This window comes from Buceros rhinoceros, unplaced genomic scaffold (genome assembly GCF_000710305.1).
Source record: "Buceros rhinoceros silvestris isolate BGI_N320 unplaced genomic scaffold, ASM71030v1 scaffold11083, whole genome shotgun sequence".
NCBI classification, from domain to species: Eukaryota; Metazoa; Chordata; class Aves; order Bucerotiformes; family Bucerotidae; genus Buceros; species Buceros rhinoceros.
Window position 1 is genome coordinate 14,455 of NW_010403042.1, and position 16,424 is coordinate 30,878.

A 16,424-nucleotide genomic window follows, 5' to 3' on the forward strand; every position below is an offset into this window, starting at 1 on the left:
AAAGACCAATCTCAAGATGGTCCTCTACTGGCATCACCAAGGATCTAGAAGCTTCTGGTAGGTCCAGAGTTCCATCCCAGTGGCGGTCCAATCTCAAGAGGCTCAAGTCTTCTCGTAATGCCCACATTTCAATCTTCAGAGTCCAGGGCCTTCAACCTATCCGGTTGAGAGTTAAGCGTCCTTGTCCAATCAGCAAGCTGCATGCTCTTTTCACGCACAGGAGCTAACTGTCCATACAACCTTTATTCTAGCAAGCTCTCTTGCGCCTTAGCTAATCATACAGCTAATGTTGCTAACATGGACATAAAGATCACAAGGCATTTGACAAAGTGCTGTTACAAACGAAATTTAACCACAAGTCCAGCTGCAAGTCTTGCTCCACCAAGACAACATACCGTTGCCAAGATAACGGTCTAATGGTTGGACTCTTCTTCCTCTTCTGGCAGCATGAAGTTTGAGGGAAAAAAAAAAAGTCCAGACTCTCATAAGAACATTTTTCTGTAATTGTCCATCATCACTTTCATTTGTGTTACAGCAAAAGCTTGGAAGCCTCTCCTGGCCTTAGAGTTTACCTGCAAAGCACTTGTGAATCTATCAAGTGAGGTGGAGAAGCCTTGGTAAGTGACACAGCAAAACAGAACGAGCAGCGTAAGGGGGGGAAGGGAATACACTGAGATTGTTTGGCGTGTCTCAGCTCCCTGCCCCATCAGCTACACCCCTTGTGATTAGCTCCAAGTGACATTTCCTCAGAAATGCAGGTATGGGTGAGTAATCCTCTAATTTTTTATAATGGAACATGAAAAGCTCTTAATTTAGGGAAGTGTAAGAGCCAACACGAAAGAGCGGTGCCTTTGTACAGATTAGGTGTTTAAGCAGGGTCTCGGTCGTTAGCGTCAGCTGCTTGGCTGTGCGGCGACTTTACTCTGGTGGCTTTATTGTTCTGCAGGGAAGCCAGGGGACATGGTTTGTGGTCCAGGGGGACCTGGCAGAGTTCAACTCTGGAAATAGCTTTAGTGTTTATGTGGGCGTTATGTCAGTAGAGTGGTGGAGGACGTGTTCCGTGCCTTTTTTTTTTTCCTCTTTGGAGTTAGTACCATTTTTAGATTTACTCAGGGTTATTATCTCCAGTCTGTGTTCAGGCACAGACTGGTACTGTAACAATAATATTTTTTGATCCCATGGAAAATTAGGATCTGTGAATTGGTGATAGCTCCATACCATAGCTCATTTACCTGAGTGCTCATCTAAAATTGGACTTCACTCCAAATTAATTGACAACGACATGGTGAAACACTCTTTGCTTCTACTACCATGGGCAAATTCTCTTTCAAAAATTGTTATTGCGTGTTAAAACCTGGAGGAAACTTCTGGGCCTATTTGTGGTTCTTTGCTTTAGTCATACACCAAGTAACCACATACAAGCAGCCTTTTGGTTAAAGAATAGCTGTGATGAGGCAGCAGTTATGTGGGATTGTTGATTTACCCACCAGAAATTTCACAGGGCCCTGTGTAATTCACTCCAGAGTGGTTCCTGGAAACTTGACCTTAAAAGTAATGGTTTATTTGTTTGTTATTCTTAAGGGAAAATTTTTATAAAATAAAAAGTGGAGCCTTCATGAGCCCTTTCTCTTATTTTTTGTTTCACTTGTCCCAAAATGGGCTCAGTTCTTTCCTGAATAGTTTCAGCATTGGTAGCGTAGTACCCTAGTTACATCCAAACTTAATTTGACTCTTAGCTGTCACATATAGAAATCAGTTGTCTTGTGCAAAGGCAAGGTCCACCATTTAAACTGGCCGCATGAATCACTGGTTTTTCCTCCAAATAGAAACAATGCAGGTAATGTCAGGGCAGAGTCAAACAAAGTGATCCAGACTGAGGATTTAGCTTCTCTGCACGTCTCTGAGACTCCATCTCAGAAGTGTTATTTGCCTTGATTTTTCATCTTCAGACTTGCAACCAAATCTGAACCACAGAGGGTGACTATGGACAGAGGACAGGACAAAAAGGTCATTTGTACCCATGCATGTACGTCACAGCACCTCTGAGTCAGTCCTCCACGGAGTGGAGTATGTCATGTATTAAAAACAGATTTTCAGATTCTTCCAATACCTCTCACACTTTCATATTAGTTTTGTGAGATGTGTTTGCTGCAGGTCTGGAGTTGCAGGCTGTGGAGAGCAACCTCACAGTGACAGGAGTCAGGACTGCTGTGGACTCTGGAGACAGTAGAGTTAGTTGCAGAAGTATGTTTTAATAAAAGTTTTCCTTTCTGCTTAGGTATAAATGCTGGAAACAGTGTAACTGTTAGAAGTGCAGCCGTTTATTATTAACCATCACTGTATATAGTAAAGGTGATTGTTTGGCAACAGAAACACAGCATCTGGCCATATCTCAGCATACTATACCGACTTCAGCTTTGGCAGCCAGCTGGAAAACCAGAATTTAATCAGAAAGCCCAGGCACATAGCCTGCGTATAAATATAAACTGATGCAGGTGTGTTGTTCGAATGGCATTGAAAAGCCCACTCTGGCTGTTTCCAAGGTACAGTGGTGCCAGATGGGGTGAGAGACTTTTGTCTGTCAGAAAATCTCTGCGAGAGTTGGTGGCTCAAAGGTGTAACTCGCCTGCCAGGAAACTGTGGCCTGAGTTGTCATAGCCGGAGAGGTGAGCATGAGAGGTGTTCAATTAATGTTTTAAAGAGAAGTAACAATGAGAGTGATGGGAGTTGCCTTCCTGACTGTTTCTTTCTTGCAGTAACGGCAAAGCAAACCCACAAACTCTCACTTCAGCACATTACCACTTAAACAGTTATTTTCTGTGCCTTCTTTTCTGTTTTTTCTTTTTCTTCAAGTTCTGCTTTTAGTTCGAATTAGTGAGGCCTGGGCTGGGTCTGCTTCCCAAAGACACTTCAGCACATACAGAGGTTAAAGTGCATAAGTGATTTCCTGCAGAACAAGGGATATTTATGCCTTTGAATAGGCCAATAGATTGTGCAGTTCTTCCCTTCTAAAAACCAACACTGACAAAAGCCATGCTGTTCAGCTTCTGCTTTCTCTGCCCCAGGCAGACTTGTCTTGCAAAGAGCAGACAATGAGAGTACAATGTGATGGTACAGGCTGTTGCACGTTCCAACACTCTGAGTACAGCATCTGCCAGGTCTCCGGGTATTTGAGGTCAGAGATGTAGGGCTGGAAGGAGCTTCCAGTTTTCAGCTTGGTGATTTTACAGTGACTGTTGCTGTCTGTCCACTGTTCCCCTAAAAACTTTGGTTGAGGAAGATGCTGCAACCCTCATCTCGGGAATTTGCTGCTGTAACAGAGAAAACATTTTCTACAATGTCTAATCCACAAGTCTGCTCAAAGGAAACTCTGGAAAACCTCCTCAGTCCAGCCTGGCTTATGTTAGGGAAAAAAATCACGCTGAATCCAAGAGTCTGAAAGGGGCAAGGCTGTGCAGCTCCATGGCCCCTGGCCCAACCAGTATTGAGGCCGAAAATGTATTCCCAGTCAGCACGCACGCACAGAGCACGTACATATGCCACGTATCTGCATGTGTACATGGCCAGTCACACAGATCACAGACTCACAGGAACACAGGGAGCAGCCTCCTCCTGCTCCCCTCTCTGACTGAGCAGGGAGAAGGTCTGCTAGTGAGAATATATATAGATGTACAGGTGTACAAGGTGTATCCCTCCAGCAGCCAGGCTCGGACACTCAGTCTGCCCAGTAGCAGCCCTTGAAGCTCAGTTTCCCCAGTTGCTGGCACCTGGCCATATGGGTCCCCCTTTATTTTTCAGCGTAGTGGAGGTGGCGTAGTGGTCAGTATGGATTGTACTGTGTAATTTTAAGCATCAGGAAGGAAATGACAGCATGTGTCAGCACTTGGGTTTGATAGAGTTACACATTTCATGTAGGTAAAGATCCGACAGGTATAGAAGGAGAGAGAGAAAATTGCTGAAAAATTACTGTGGGAATGAAATGGTTCAACTGTTGAGTACACAAAAGTGACCTAACCTTGGCAGCAGTATTTTCAGATGAAGCACTCACCTGCAAGGTTTCTGCGCCTCTTAAGATATGTGTGGCAGTAAAATGGCAGTCACTTGAAGTAGCACATTGAAGACCAGGCTGGGCGTGCTTCAGGAAAGCCTCCCACATCTCTGTTACGCTATTGCAGGAGACATTAATTGCAGAACGTTTTGATTACTGATGTGAGTCACTCACTCATAACTGCGGGAATGAGACTTTGAAAGCTGCAGGGAAAATGCACGAGGCTCACTGAAATTCTCTATGTGTCAGGAGAGGAGGTACCTGTCCTCATCCTGTAATGTCTAGATAGGCCATGAAAAAGTTTCTTCAAGGGGTGATAATTAAGTTCTGCCTTTTATCTTGCCTCTGCACTGGCTTTGCATGGGCTTAGCAGTCTTGCTTAAAACAAAGGTAAAGCCTCACTTGCCTTAAGCTTTCCTCAGTGAACGCTGGCAGTTTTGAGGTGTAGGGAGGGGCTGAAGTCCCACTGTGTGATTGCACTGGGGAAAAACACATTTGCTGAGTAACTGATCCTTTTGGACATACTCTGTTGCTTGTTTTGCTGCTGAACGTTCCTGTTTTACTGCAAAACTTTGCAAGAATACTTGGGTATAGAACCCCTTTTTTTTGCTATGGAGTAGCCTAGCTCTATCCGATGGACGAAATAAGCAGCAGTAGCACATTAAACCCAACAAGAGCAGAGGGGTGGTGGGCAATGATCTATCAGTGTGGGATCAGTGATCCTCTTCAGCTAGATGCCTTTCTCAGCCCTACCTCTGCATCATGCAGGGCTTGTCTCCCTTGGGAAGAGGAGCCACTCGTGCTGTCTGGCAGTGGTGAAGAGCTCCCGCACCATTCAGCAGCCGCCATGCCCCCCACCCCGGTTCACAGGGGACCCTTAGTGGGGCTGGCAGAGCTGCCTGCGACCAGGCCGAGGTGGCCATGGGAGACACTCCTCGATCACAATCTGTCAGTGCAAAGGACATCCCTGTCTAATCTTCTCACCAGCCCCTTTACTTTCATATAGCCGGTTAGGAAAGGGTGGAGAAAATGCTTTTGGGCACTGGCTGGTGTACGTTTTCTCGCTTACTGTACAATTTTTTCAGTACAACGGGAGCCAGAGTTCACCAGCCTTGAAAATGCCTCTGAAATCTTTTTGTCAAAGCTTTGGCTGAGCTCACCAATTTTAAGAAAAAGGTATGGAAGGCAGGCACAGCAGTTTACAGTTTGGGCTTCCTCCTTGATCATGTTTTTGTGCTTGAAAGATAACTGTAGCTGTCATCCTCGTGTAAAGGTTTGAAATAAGGAGTAAATTTTGATACATTCATCTAAACTCTCAGATGAGTATTCTGTATTCTGCTCTTACCTGATTCATGACAGTTCCAAAACCCATCTAATTTACTTTTCTCCCTGAGCAGCTCCAGGATTTGTTGTGTGAGCAAAACGAGGGTAATAAAAAGCAGCAGCCGGGGTGCAGACATAGCAATTTTTCTCTTAGCTATGCACGTAAGTGAAGGTTGTGTACCGTACGTTTACTAGCTGTCTCTTTCCATGTGGATACCGTATTAGCCTGCAAACCCTTGACCTGGACCGGATGGCTGGTTGCTATGGCAACAGGTTGCATAGTAACAGGTTTTGTTCTTAGGCTGAAATAATCTTGTTTCTCTTAAATGTGACTGTGGGGAGGTTAGACGTGGTTCATCGGATGACACTAGGAAAGTATTTTCAAAGGAGAGGCAAAAATGTTGGTGTTCAGCAACCTGAGCAACTGCTGAGAGGTGTTCTTTGTTCATGGCAGTGGAAGACAGTAGTATGCTCCCCCACCTTCTCTGCTTCGTTGAAGCAGAGGTCAGCAGCTCACCACAAAAAAAAAAAAACAGTTCTTGGAGACAAGATGACTGTAGGAGGTTCGGGAGAATTTGTCTGCTGTGTGACTCCCACTCCCAATCCCACTAAAGGCCATAGGCAAATATTAACAGCTTAACACTTCAGTAACCTTGAAAACTTCTGAACTTGAAGTAAGCCCCTGATCAGCTGCTCTCCAGCTGGACTGCTTCTAAACCTCTGCTGACCTAGTCCTGATTCACACTGGAGTCCTTTATGAATATAATTTTTTTAAGAATTACAACCATACACTTCAGAAGAGCAGTTTTTTCACTTTTTGATGACTCCGTTTGTCAGGGCGCTATGGGAGACTGCCCTGGGGGGCAGAGGGGCTGAAGTTGATTTACAGGGGTGACCTCCCCAGTAGGAGGTCATTCCAGTGTGCTTCAGGCAGAGCCAAGCATATCAGGAAGCTGGTGTGGATCGGCAGGGGCCTCCTGACTGAGCTCAGACACAAAAAGAACGTGCAGGAGCTGGGAGAGACTATCCAAGGAGGAACACAGAGACAGTGACCAAGCTTGCAGGGACAGAGCTGGGAAAGACAAAGCTCAGCTGGAGCTGAAACTAGCTATGGGAAGGGTTTCTCTGGGTACACTGCTAACAAAAAAAAAAAAAGCTGAGAAAATACAAGCCTGCTGCTTAGTGGGGCTGGGGTGAAGGAAGTTAGAGGTCCCTGATGCCTTTTTTTGCCATGGCTTTCACTAGCAAGGTCTGTCCTCAGTCCCTGCAGGGTTCTGAGTCTGCTAGCAGTGTCTGCGGGAATGTAGTATTATCCGCTGCAGAGAAAGACAGTGATACAGCTCTTGAGCTAATTGGATGTACAGCAGCCCCTGGCGCCAGAACAAGGTACCTCTGAGGGTGCTGAGGAACTTGGCTAATGTCACTGTGAAGCCAGTGGCAATCAGGGGAGGTTCCTGGCGACTGGAAAAGGGCAAGTATTGCGCTCGTCTTCAGTACTGTTAAATGTCTTTATTAATCACCTGGACAACAGGATGGAGTGCAGCTTAAGCCAGTCTGGGGTTGATATCAAACTGGGGGGAGTAGTCAATACCGGAGGGGCCTTGGCAGGCTGGAGAATGGCAGACAGGAAGTTCAGCAAAACTTTGTCCAGGGTGGAATAACTGTGTACCAGTAGAGGGTGGGACTGCCTGGCTGGAAAGGCAGTTGCTGGTGGCTAAGTTGAACCCCAGGCCACAGTGTGCTCTTCTAGCAAAGAAGGTCAACCATGTCCTGGACTGCATTAGCAAGAGTGTAGCTGACAGGATCTGGTGACACCTGCAGTGCGATGTCCAGTTTTGTGTACCCTGCTATAAGAAATAAGTTAAATACAGGAGCGAGTCTGGTGGAGAGCCACCAGGATGGTCAGGGGGCTGGAGCAGATGCTGAATGAGGAGAGGCTTAGGGAACGGTTTTGTCCAGGCTTCAGAAAAGAAAGGTAAAGGGGGTTATTATTGCTGCCTACTGCTTTATGACAGGAGCATGTAGAGGAGCTGCAGCCATGCTTTTGGGAAATGTGCAGAGAAATGGCACAAAAGGCAACACAGGAATCTCGGAGTAGGTACTAAGAAGTTGTTGCTGCAAGGGTGGTCAAACGCAACAGCAGAGATCCTGGGAGGTTCCTGTATTCTCATCCATGGAATCTCAGCATGGCCCTGGTGCGACCGAGTGGAATTTGGATGGGGTGACCTCCAGGGGCTTCTTTCAGCTGAGATCGTTCTGCAAGTCTCGGTCTCTTTTCTTTTTGGCATAGAGAAAAGCAAGTGTAACCGAGAGCCCAGACCCAGGACTCTGCCTGTGGGTGCAACTGAAAATGGGTTGTGTGATTCTGTTACCCTCCTTTCCTCCCCCCTCAGCCCTATACATCTCTCTTCCCTGATGAGCAGTGTTATCACATTATATCTCAAATATTTGTTAATGACTCATCACTGTAATCTCCATAGAGACCTCTTCCAATATCACTCATTTCTCCTTTTATATTAAACAGGCCGCTATGTGTTTTACCCTTATACCCCTTTGGCATGTATACAGTAAACAGAGTTCAGCACCGACAGGAATATGTATGTAGGCAGGAGTATATAGAAAAACAAAAACCAGACAGACATGTGATTGAAGAGGGACTTTATTTTTTTTCTTTGTGCCAGTTGATGTAATTTCTTAGGAGCTGTCAACCTCTGGCGCTGTAAGAGAAGTCACTTAGAGCTGTGCTGCTGCGCTGTGATCCTGTCAGGCAAGAGGCACAAGGAGGAGTGAAGTGGGGTTGTCCATTTATCCATTTAAGTCTTAGAAGGGTATGAAGGGCTGCAGCCAGGTAGTGGAAGTGATCAAAAGAGTTCACTCAAGTGAAGGCATCAGCATTGGCAGGGAGGAGGACACCAAAACAGAAGAAACAGAGTATGAAGGGATGTTTGAATAGGATGGAAGGAACAAAAAAATACAGAGGGGCTGACTTGGCGTGGCTTTAAGCCGTTTTTTCTGTAAATCTTTAAATACTTTATGAAGTATTGCTAGTCCTCAGGGCAGTGGAACATTGCAGGTTTGAAAGGTGACACTGGTTGGCCAGTGCTTCCTCAAATCAATGGCAAATCATAGAGCCAACAGAAGAATTTAGTATCAGTGGCCCAGCAGCCTGGCCAGTGAGCGCAGTACCCGGCTCGTCCTCAGTTTGGTACCAGTGGGATAGGAATGTGCTTTTGGGAGATGGAAATGTTGAGGACGTGCCTGCTTGTCGTTAAAGAGATGGCAGAGCTTTCTCCGTGCGTGGAAATGTCAGGCAGGCAACTTGACCAAGTTATCAGATGGTTGGTTGTGTCTTGATGTTGTAGGTCGTGCCCACAGCTACATGGGGGAATGAAAGACGCTCTTTGCTTCCTGTCCTAAAGTATTCCAGCTATGCTGCTGGGCACCGTGATTGTCCGTGTGGCATCCCGGAGCAGGCTGTGCTGCAGACACTCAGGAAGTCAGCCGGGTGTATATAAAGCTCTGCTGGGTTTGCAGAACTTTTTGGCTCCCTTCCAATGAGGAAGCGGTGATATAAATAGAAGAATGTCTCACCTTTGAAGTCTGCCTTCTATTCACGGAAAGGAGGAACTTCGTGCCAGACCTGTGATACTACAGCTGTTAAAAACCAGACCTGTTCTGTGACAGGCGGAACCACTTGACCACATTTCAGTGGGATGCAAGTGAGCTCAGTAGCCTGTAGCATCACATCTCTGTGAGCCCATTGCTGACATCTGAATAAGGTTTGGTTGTATGAAAGAAGGGTTCAAGAATAATTCATCCTTCCACTTCCTCTCTCAGCTGCTCCTCTCCTCTTGAAAAGAAAATAATGTTGCTTTTTTTTTTTCCTTTGGTTAGATTACCAAAATGTTTGGGACAGTGGTGGTTGGAGTTGGAATTGCTGGCTTAGCACGAATCCGAGACTTGGTGAATCCGATGCCTTCCAGCCCTTCTGAGCACCTGAAACTCTTTGGATTTGTATCCAGGTTAGAAATTTCATCTTAGCATGTTTAATAGGTATATTGTAATGTTTCTTCCTTCTGGTGCACATGCCCTGCTACGTGGAGGACTATTATCTGAGGGGTGCAAGGGATGAACATCCAAAGTTTTACATTTCTCTTGTAATTAAAGCTGTCTGAAAAGGGAAAGTTTACGCAAATATGCCTGCCATTCTGAGTGGCAGCTAGGAAATGAGCACAGAAGGCTTGGCAAGAGGGAACAGAGAGGTTACTTTTGTGAGATACCTTGCAGAAATGACTAAATTAAAAGCTAAGAGATGTCCTCGCTGTAGAATCTGTGTGATTAAAAGAAATGCAGTTCTGTCTGAAATTTCCTGTAGGTTTAGGGTGGTACAGACAATAATTACTCTAATGACCTAATGCCTGCATGCATTTGTAGAAATATTTCAAAAACATAAGAAGTTTTACAGAGTTTTTAAAAAAAGTGTTGTGGTTTTTTTTTTTTTTTTACAGAAACGTGTGTTGTACAGCTCCTAATACTGCAACTTCGTCATAAGATTCTTTTTTTTTTTTTTTTATTTAAACCTGGTACCGAACTTGCAGATGTCTTTAATGAAAATATCGTAATTTACTATGTACAGTGAAGTAGGTTCTTTGAGAGCAAGAGTTTTTCTCGCTAGCTTGGAGCTGTGGAATTTTAGCGTGTGCTCCCCCGCTGAGCACTCCTGCTAGACTGTCTGCCCCATAAGAGCAGAGCATGCCGGTTTTAAATAGTTAGGCAGAATGCGTATGGATCTCAGACTGCGAATGTATTTTTCCAGCTATATTTAAATCACGCAGTCAGGGTTGTTTGAGGCTGAAATGACCCATTAGGTCATCCAGTCCATCCCCTTGCCAAATACACTCCTGCTTCCCCTGATGTCTTTGCTAGTGCTACAGTTAGCCTTGATCCATGCTGAAGACAGGGGTTCCGCTCCTGCTCTTGAGAAGCAGTGCTGCCGAAATGTGCTTGCTTGGATATGTTGCTTTGCTCTTTGCTTTCCAATCACATGCAAACACTACCTGTCTTTGCTTTCAAGTCCTGCTTGTGGACTACCTTCATGTCCTCTGTCACCTATCCTGCCACCATCAAGGTGTCTGTTCCAGTCTTTACTGATGCAAAGGGCTTTTGCAGGGAGCGAATCATAGAATAGCAGGTTGGAAGGAACCTCAAGGGATCATCTGGTCCAACCTTTCTTGTCTAAAGCGTGGTCTGCACAAGATGGCCCCGCATCCTGTCCAGCCAAATCTTAAAAGTGTCCAGTGTTGGAGAAATGAATGTGTGTGTTTCATTTTCAGGTGGAGATGTGCTTGGGGTGGTGGTCAAGAGAACCTTCCTGTTAGTACTGACATGGTGTGGGGGTGGTGGTGTGTGTTGCAGGGTGTGTGAGCCATCATCGCCCAGCGTCTGCTTTGTCCCTCTCCTGCTTGTCTGTACTTGTAGTTGCATGTGGCCCTGCCAACTCAGGTGCTTTTGCTCACGTTATCCAGCATGGTGGGGACATGTCCTCCCATTGGAGCACTGTCCTCCTTCAAGTCATGCTTTTAGAATGGCTCTTTCATAATGATGCTTATTAAAAATCAAAACTCCAAAACAAAAAAAACAAAATCGAAAAAGCACTTTACACTTCTATAGCAGGACAGTTTCTGTACTGATACCACCACCTGAACACTGGCTCATCCGTTTTGTTCTTTTGTGCACTCCACTTCTCTCTGTTAGTGCTCATGTTCTTCCTGGATAGCAGGCTGCCTTTGTTCTACCTTGGCTGAGCTCAGTGAGACAGTGGTTCGTGAGAACAATTTCTAAGTGCTGCCTCACCACATGCAGTTGGGAAGAATGGGCTGAGACAGGTATACTTTTCTTGTATTTATGCTAAATACGCAGGAGAAAATTTGACAATATTGACGAGGCCAAGCAGATTAGCCTGGAAGATGCTTTAAGAAGCAAAGAGATCCATGCAGCCTTCATCAGCACAGAGAACAGAAGCCATGAAGAAAACATCAGGTATTTTGAGGTGTTTATTTTTTCCCTTTGCTCATCCTTTCCTCAGTAATTTAGAAGCATAGAGGAGCTGTTGCAGGTGAGTATGTGGACACTGAGAAGAGACTTCCAGACTAGAAGCTTGAAGCGAATGATAGCGAGTTGCCTAGAGCACCAAATAAGCTCTGGAAGAGAGTAGGATTTAAGATGCATTCGTTTCCCAGGTAATTCCAATTACGTACCTCTAGGCTTGTGGTTGATGGACAGGCAACTTGAAACAGGATTCAAAGCCTTTCCTCAGAGACTGTATAGGGGCACTCCAGTGCCTTTCTCCAGCCACTCAAGTGTCTGAAAGTTAGAAACTGCAGTGCTCAACACTGCAGCATTTTAGTGACTTGCTGTAGGTGAGTGAGGGAATTCTGTGGAAAAGGGAGAATTAAAATCTGGCAGTCCGGATGTGTGATGTAACCACCACACATCCCTGCTAGGAAGCTTACTGTTTATTTCTGTTACCCTGCATTGTGCATTTCTCCATATGGGGCTGTAGGAATGAGAAGCAGCTTGCACAGTGGAGAGGGATGATTACTGTGGAATACTGTTTAAAGACTGATCTTTTATCCCTTTCAGAATGTTTTTGGAAGCTGGAAAACATGTTCTCGTTGAGTACCCCATGGCTTTGTCTGCTAAGGCGGCCCATGAACTCTGGGACATGGCTGAACAGAAAGGTAACGCACTGGTTCTCCAAGGGTGTAAACAGTATTACCTGTTGGGTAGCAACAAAGGCATCAAAATCGAAGGCAGGGCTCCGGTCTACCATTAATCATGACATAGAAGGCCTGTCTCAGAAATCTGTCAATATAGGATTTAAGCCGTGTGCCAATGGGGAAATAAACACACAAATCAGGGCTAAGGGTAAGGTACATTTGCCCTCACAAAAGCACTGATCTCTGCTTGTGGTACTGAGAATGCAGGCAGAGAAGGAAACTTCTGCCCCAGTGATACTAAACCACTCGGTGAGTGTGGCATTGCACTTGGGCACTCCCCTGTCCTTTCTCTCCCTGAAAATGAAACTGGAAACAGCTCCCCTGCTTCAAGCATTTGTGATGTGCCAGTTACACACAGCTGCTCATGCTACTGCAGGCCAGCAAGGCATCCCTGCCTGAAAGGCAGCTTGTCTCCGAGCAGAATCCCTTTATTTCTGGAAGGCATGTGGTCCCACCCCTGCAGTGCCAAGGGTCAGAAGCTGGCAGTTCAGTTGAGGCCAGTGGGGATGTTTGGGGCTGCAAGGAAAAGAACAGTGCTGGGCAGGAGCAGAGTTTGAACAAGCTGCACTATTTCTACCTCTACTTCTTAAAGATTTCCTTTGTGACTTTTGTCCTAAAACACCGGAGGTAGGGGATTTCTGCTTTGCTGTTTCCCTGTACCAACACCAGTTACTGCCTTGTTGCTCACCAAATGGCTTCCCATTGAGCAGAATTTATGCCTCTTCTCTTGAAGCAGCAGCAGCAGTTACTGTCAGCAGCCTAAATTGACTCTCCTGGAGACCTTCCAGAAGAAGATGTATTGGATGAGGGCCACATTCAATGAGTATAGGATAGCTTCTATTGCAAAGCAGCCCAATTAACGGCAGTGGAGGGAGGGACTCTTTTAACATGTTGTTACAATCTGGGGCTGACTGTAATGCTGCTGTTTCCCCCTCCTTTTTCTTTCCTACTACCCTGGAAGGAAGAATGCAGAACAAGGAAATGTGAGGGGAAAGGGGCCAAGAATTAATCTGTCTTTTTCTTTGAAGACTCGTGTTTCAGCCTTAGTTGGGTATTGGATTTTATTACAGAGTTTCTGTTAAACACAGTGGCTGCTGTTCCCCTAATCTCTATATTTGTTGTCTCCTGAAAATCCTTAACCCAGATTGATGTCTCAGCACAGGGCCCGTGTTTGATTTTCCTCCTGACGTCATCTTGCCAGCCATGTGTGAGAACATTTCTAAGTGAGTTCCCACTGGTGGCTGGTGAAGCCTTTACTGCTTACATGTGCCTTTGATTCACAGAGAAAGCTCCTCTATAATCTGTCCTGAGTTTTGGTGAGGTTTTAATGTCTGTCTGGTTTTTTAATGGCAGGTAAAGTACTCCATGTGGAGCACATTGAGCTTCTGACTGAGGAGTACAAGCAGCTGAAAAAAGAGGTTGCTGGGAAAGACCTGGTGAAGGGAACATTGCATTTCACAGGTCAGTAGCTGTGAGGAGCTCCAAGTCCTTCTGGATTTGTCTGTCTGTTCCACAGGGACGCCACTCCTTCCAGCCTTCATTCAGTCATTTTAGATGAGTGTCTGTCTATAAACTGACTAGAAACACAGTGGATATTTCCACGAAGTTGCAGAACTGTCTGGAATGCACCTTTGCCTTAACAATTGTCTTTTGTGGGCTGTTGCTTTGCTAATCTCTTTCTGCTATCTAGTGAAGAGCAAAAGCCCATGTCTTCTTGTATGGAGAAGAGAGAACTTCTTCATCCCTTCTGTGCTTTGCTGGTAGTGACCAATTTCTCATTCATATTGGTCTCTGAGAGGAGGATGAGCTCTGAGGAAGTGTCTCAGTTTCTAGTGGGGTCCTTTAGTCTTCCCACTGGCATTTTGTCCCAGAAGGGCTGGGAGAGATTTTTGAGCCAGTGTTTTGTCCCTACTTTATTCCCTTGTCGACTCCACATATGCCCTCCTGTCTTCAGCATGTCCTGAAGGGTTTGTTGTATACGTACTTTGTGCATTCTTCTATATCACAGCTCACCAACAGATGCATTTCAAGGCTGACCATGTTTGTTGACTTTCCTACTCAGTCCTTCCTCTCATGGCCTTCCTACAGCCTGGTCTCTAAGCCTGCAACACTGCAGTTCCTTCAGCCTTTCCTATGCAAAGAGCATTCTCTTTCCTCTTCCTCAAGACTTTCTGTTGCTGTTGCACCAGGTAGCGTCCTCGATGAAAACAAAGCAGGATTCCCAGCTTTCAGTGGAATTGCCCGACTGACTTGGCTGATTGACCTCTTTGGAGACCTCACTGTTACTTCTGCCTCCAGAATAAAGCGGAAGGATAAGAATTATTCCAGAATGACTGTTCACTTTCAGACGGCAAACAATAAGTGAGTAATGGCTGTGGCAGCAGGTGAGCCAGGCTCCTCAGGTATCTTCTGCAGGAGATCCGCATTCTCTCTTCCTCTTACAGAAACAGAATGGGTGGAAGCTGGCACGACAGCGTACAAGAGAAACAGACCTGGTAGAGCTTCCTATAGTCATTTTGGGTAAAAAGAGCCACCACCAAACACTGTCTGCTGAAGCACAAGGAGTTTTAAAATCTTCTCTGATGTCTGAATGTAGGAATGGGCCCATAATGCATTTTACCATGCCCAAGACTGAATGACCCTTCTTTTGCACTCTGAAAAACGTTCAGAGGCAGGATATTTTTTGTTTAGCATCAGGCATTCTAGCTGTACATTGAAAGCTAACCTTTCTTTACAGGCTGAAGGCATATGACTGTTTGAAAAAGTAATGCCCTAGCTATACCTAGCACTAGAATGCCTGTGCTGGTGTGTAGTACTAGCTGGAGGTTAAGAGAAAGTTACACGTTTCAAGCAGAGGCATATTAAACTTCTGAAGGACCAACATGCAGAGTTTGCTCTTGACTAATGCCTAATCTGCAGTCCTGAAGTTTCTTTGATTTTTTTCCTGAGCAGGACAACAGTCTGTTTCCCATTTCTTGTCTTTTTGCTTTTGTTGCATGAGTGTGTCACACTGAGTGAGAGTCCAGCAGCCAGGATTACTTGTCATTTTTCCCAGCCATTGCACTGTGACTTTCTTGCAGAAAACTCTTTTGATGATGCATTTTGTAATGAGTTTCATCTCCCTTTTTTAGTACGATGACAATAGCCTTGCTATCAAATAGTGTATTTTTAATGGCCATCTACATGGAGGCCGTGTCCTTTCAGATCGATTGAAGTTACTTACAATGATAGTTTACTGCATGCTATAGTACAACTTGAGAATTGTCTGACATGAAAAGGTCCTGGGGAGTTACCTGGGCTCTATGTGTTTCCTAGTAGGTTAGAATGGTGATGGAACAATTTGTTCCTTTCTCTCCACTCCTGTTTTACTGTTTTTTCCATACAGCACACTCTGCCTTTGAGACAGATGACCCCCTCATAGACATATGACAAGAGGCAGGTGAGAAGACTATAGAGAGCAGGGCAAAAATAAGACCACATGGGAATATATTCTGGCCTATCATCATTTTTAATAAAGTACCTTTTTTTTTGTTGCACTTACACTGCTAGAACACCTAAACAAAAAACAAACCAACCCAACAACAAAAAATAAAAACCCACCGAACATCAGTGCTTACTTCTTTAAGGATTTTAGCTAAAATTAGTTTAAAAAGTAAGAACCTGAAGGACTAGCTGCTTGGGAAGTGAATAACCAGGGCTTATTTGAGCTGTTAGTTTCACCACGGGTCTAGTTAAGCATTTTATCAGGCAGTCCTACAAAGCTCACTGCAGTTTATCATGGGTTTATCATCTTGTCTTAGCACTCTTCCTCTCTCTTTAAATAAAACACCATTTCCAATTCCTTTTAAAATGCAGTTGTGGGAGGACAGAACTCCGCTTACAAGCTCCGTTTAGCCTCCGAGCAATTTGCCGGTAACACGAGTAGCTGTAAAGATCCACATAGAGTGAGCTTTTGAACTAATTCCAGCAGGTGGAACTAGCGGGTGGCTTAAGCATTTCCCTGGCTGTCCTGTGTCCTAGGTAGTTCTTAGCTGCTATGGGTGGTATTTGCTAGGTACAGGAGTACCTAGTACTGGAGTACTGTTCTACGCCTGCTTTTCTTAGCCCGCTGCTAACTACTTGTATGGGTCAGTAAGTGGTGTGTCTCCACAAGCTTTTTAATGCCCCCAGGGACAGACAGCTTTATGTCTCTGGGATAAATTATGCCGCCTGGAAAGTTACATAGCGTTCCTGTATTCGGTTCGGTGGCGGGGCCGTATTTCCTGCTGCACTTC

The 16,424-nt window shown here is 45.2% G+C and overlaps 1 protein-coding gene across 1 annotated transcript in view; it reads left to right on the forward strand.

Annotated features, from left to right (window-relative positions):
• BLVRA (biliverdin reductase A) overlaps positions 1-16,424 on the forward strand; it is a 30,954-nt gene that overhangs the window by 10,622 nt on the left and 3,908 nt on the right. Inside the window, exons 2-6 of the mRNA XM_010132849.1 lie at positions 9,266-9,393; positions 11,291-11,410; positions 12,014-12,111; positions 13,504-13,611; positions 14,340-14,511. Coding sequence (XP_010131151.1) covers positions 9,275-9,393; positions 11,291-11,410; positions 12,014-12,111; positions 13,504-13,611; positions 14,340-14,511 — 617 coding nt within the window. The 5' untranslated portion in view covers positions 9,266-9,274. The remainder of the gene's footprint in view (positions 1-9,265; positions 9,394-11,290; positions 11,411-12,013; positions 12,112-13,503; positions 13,612-14,339; positions 14,512-16,424) is intronic.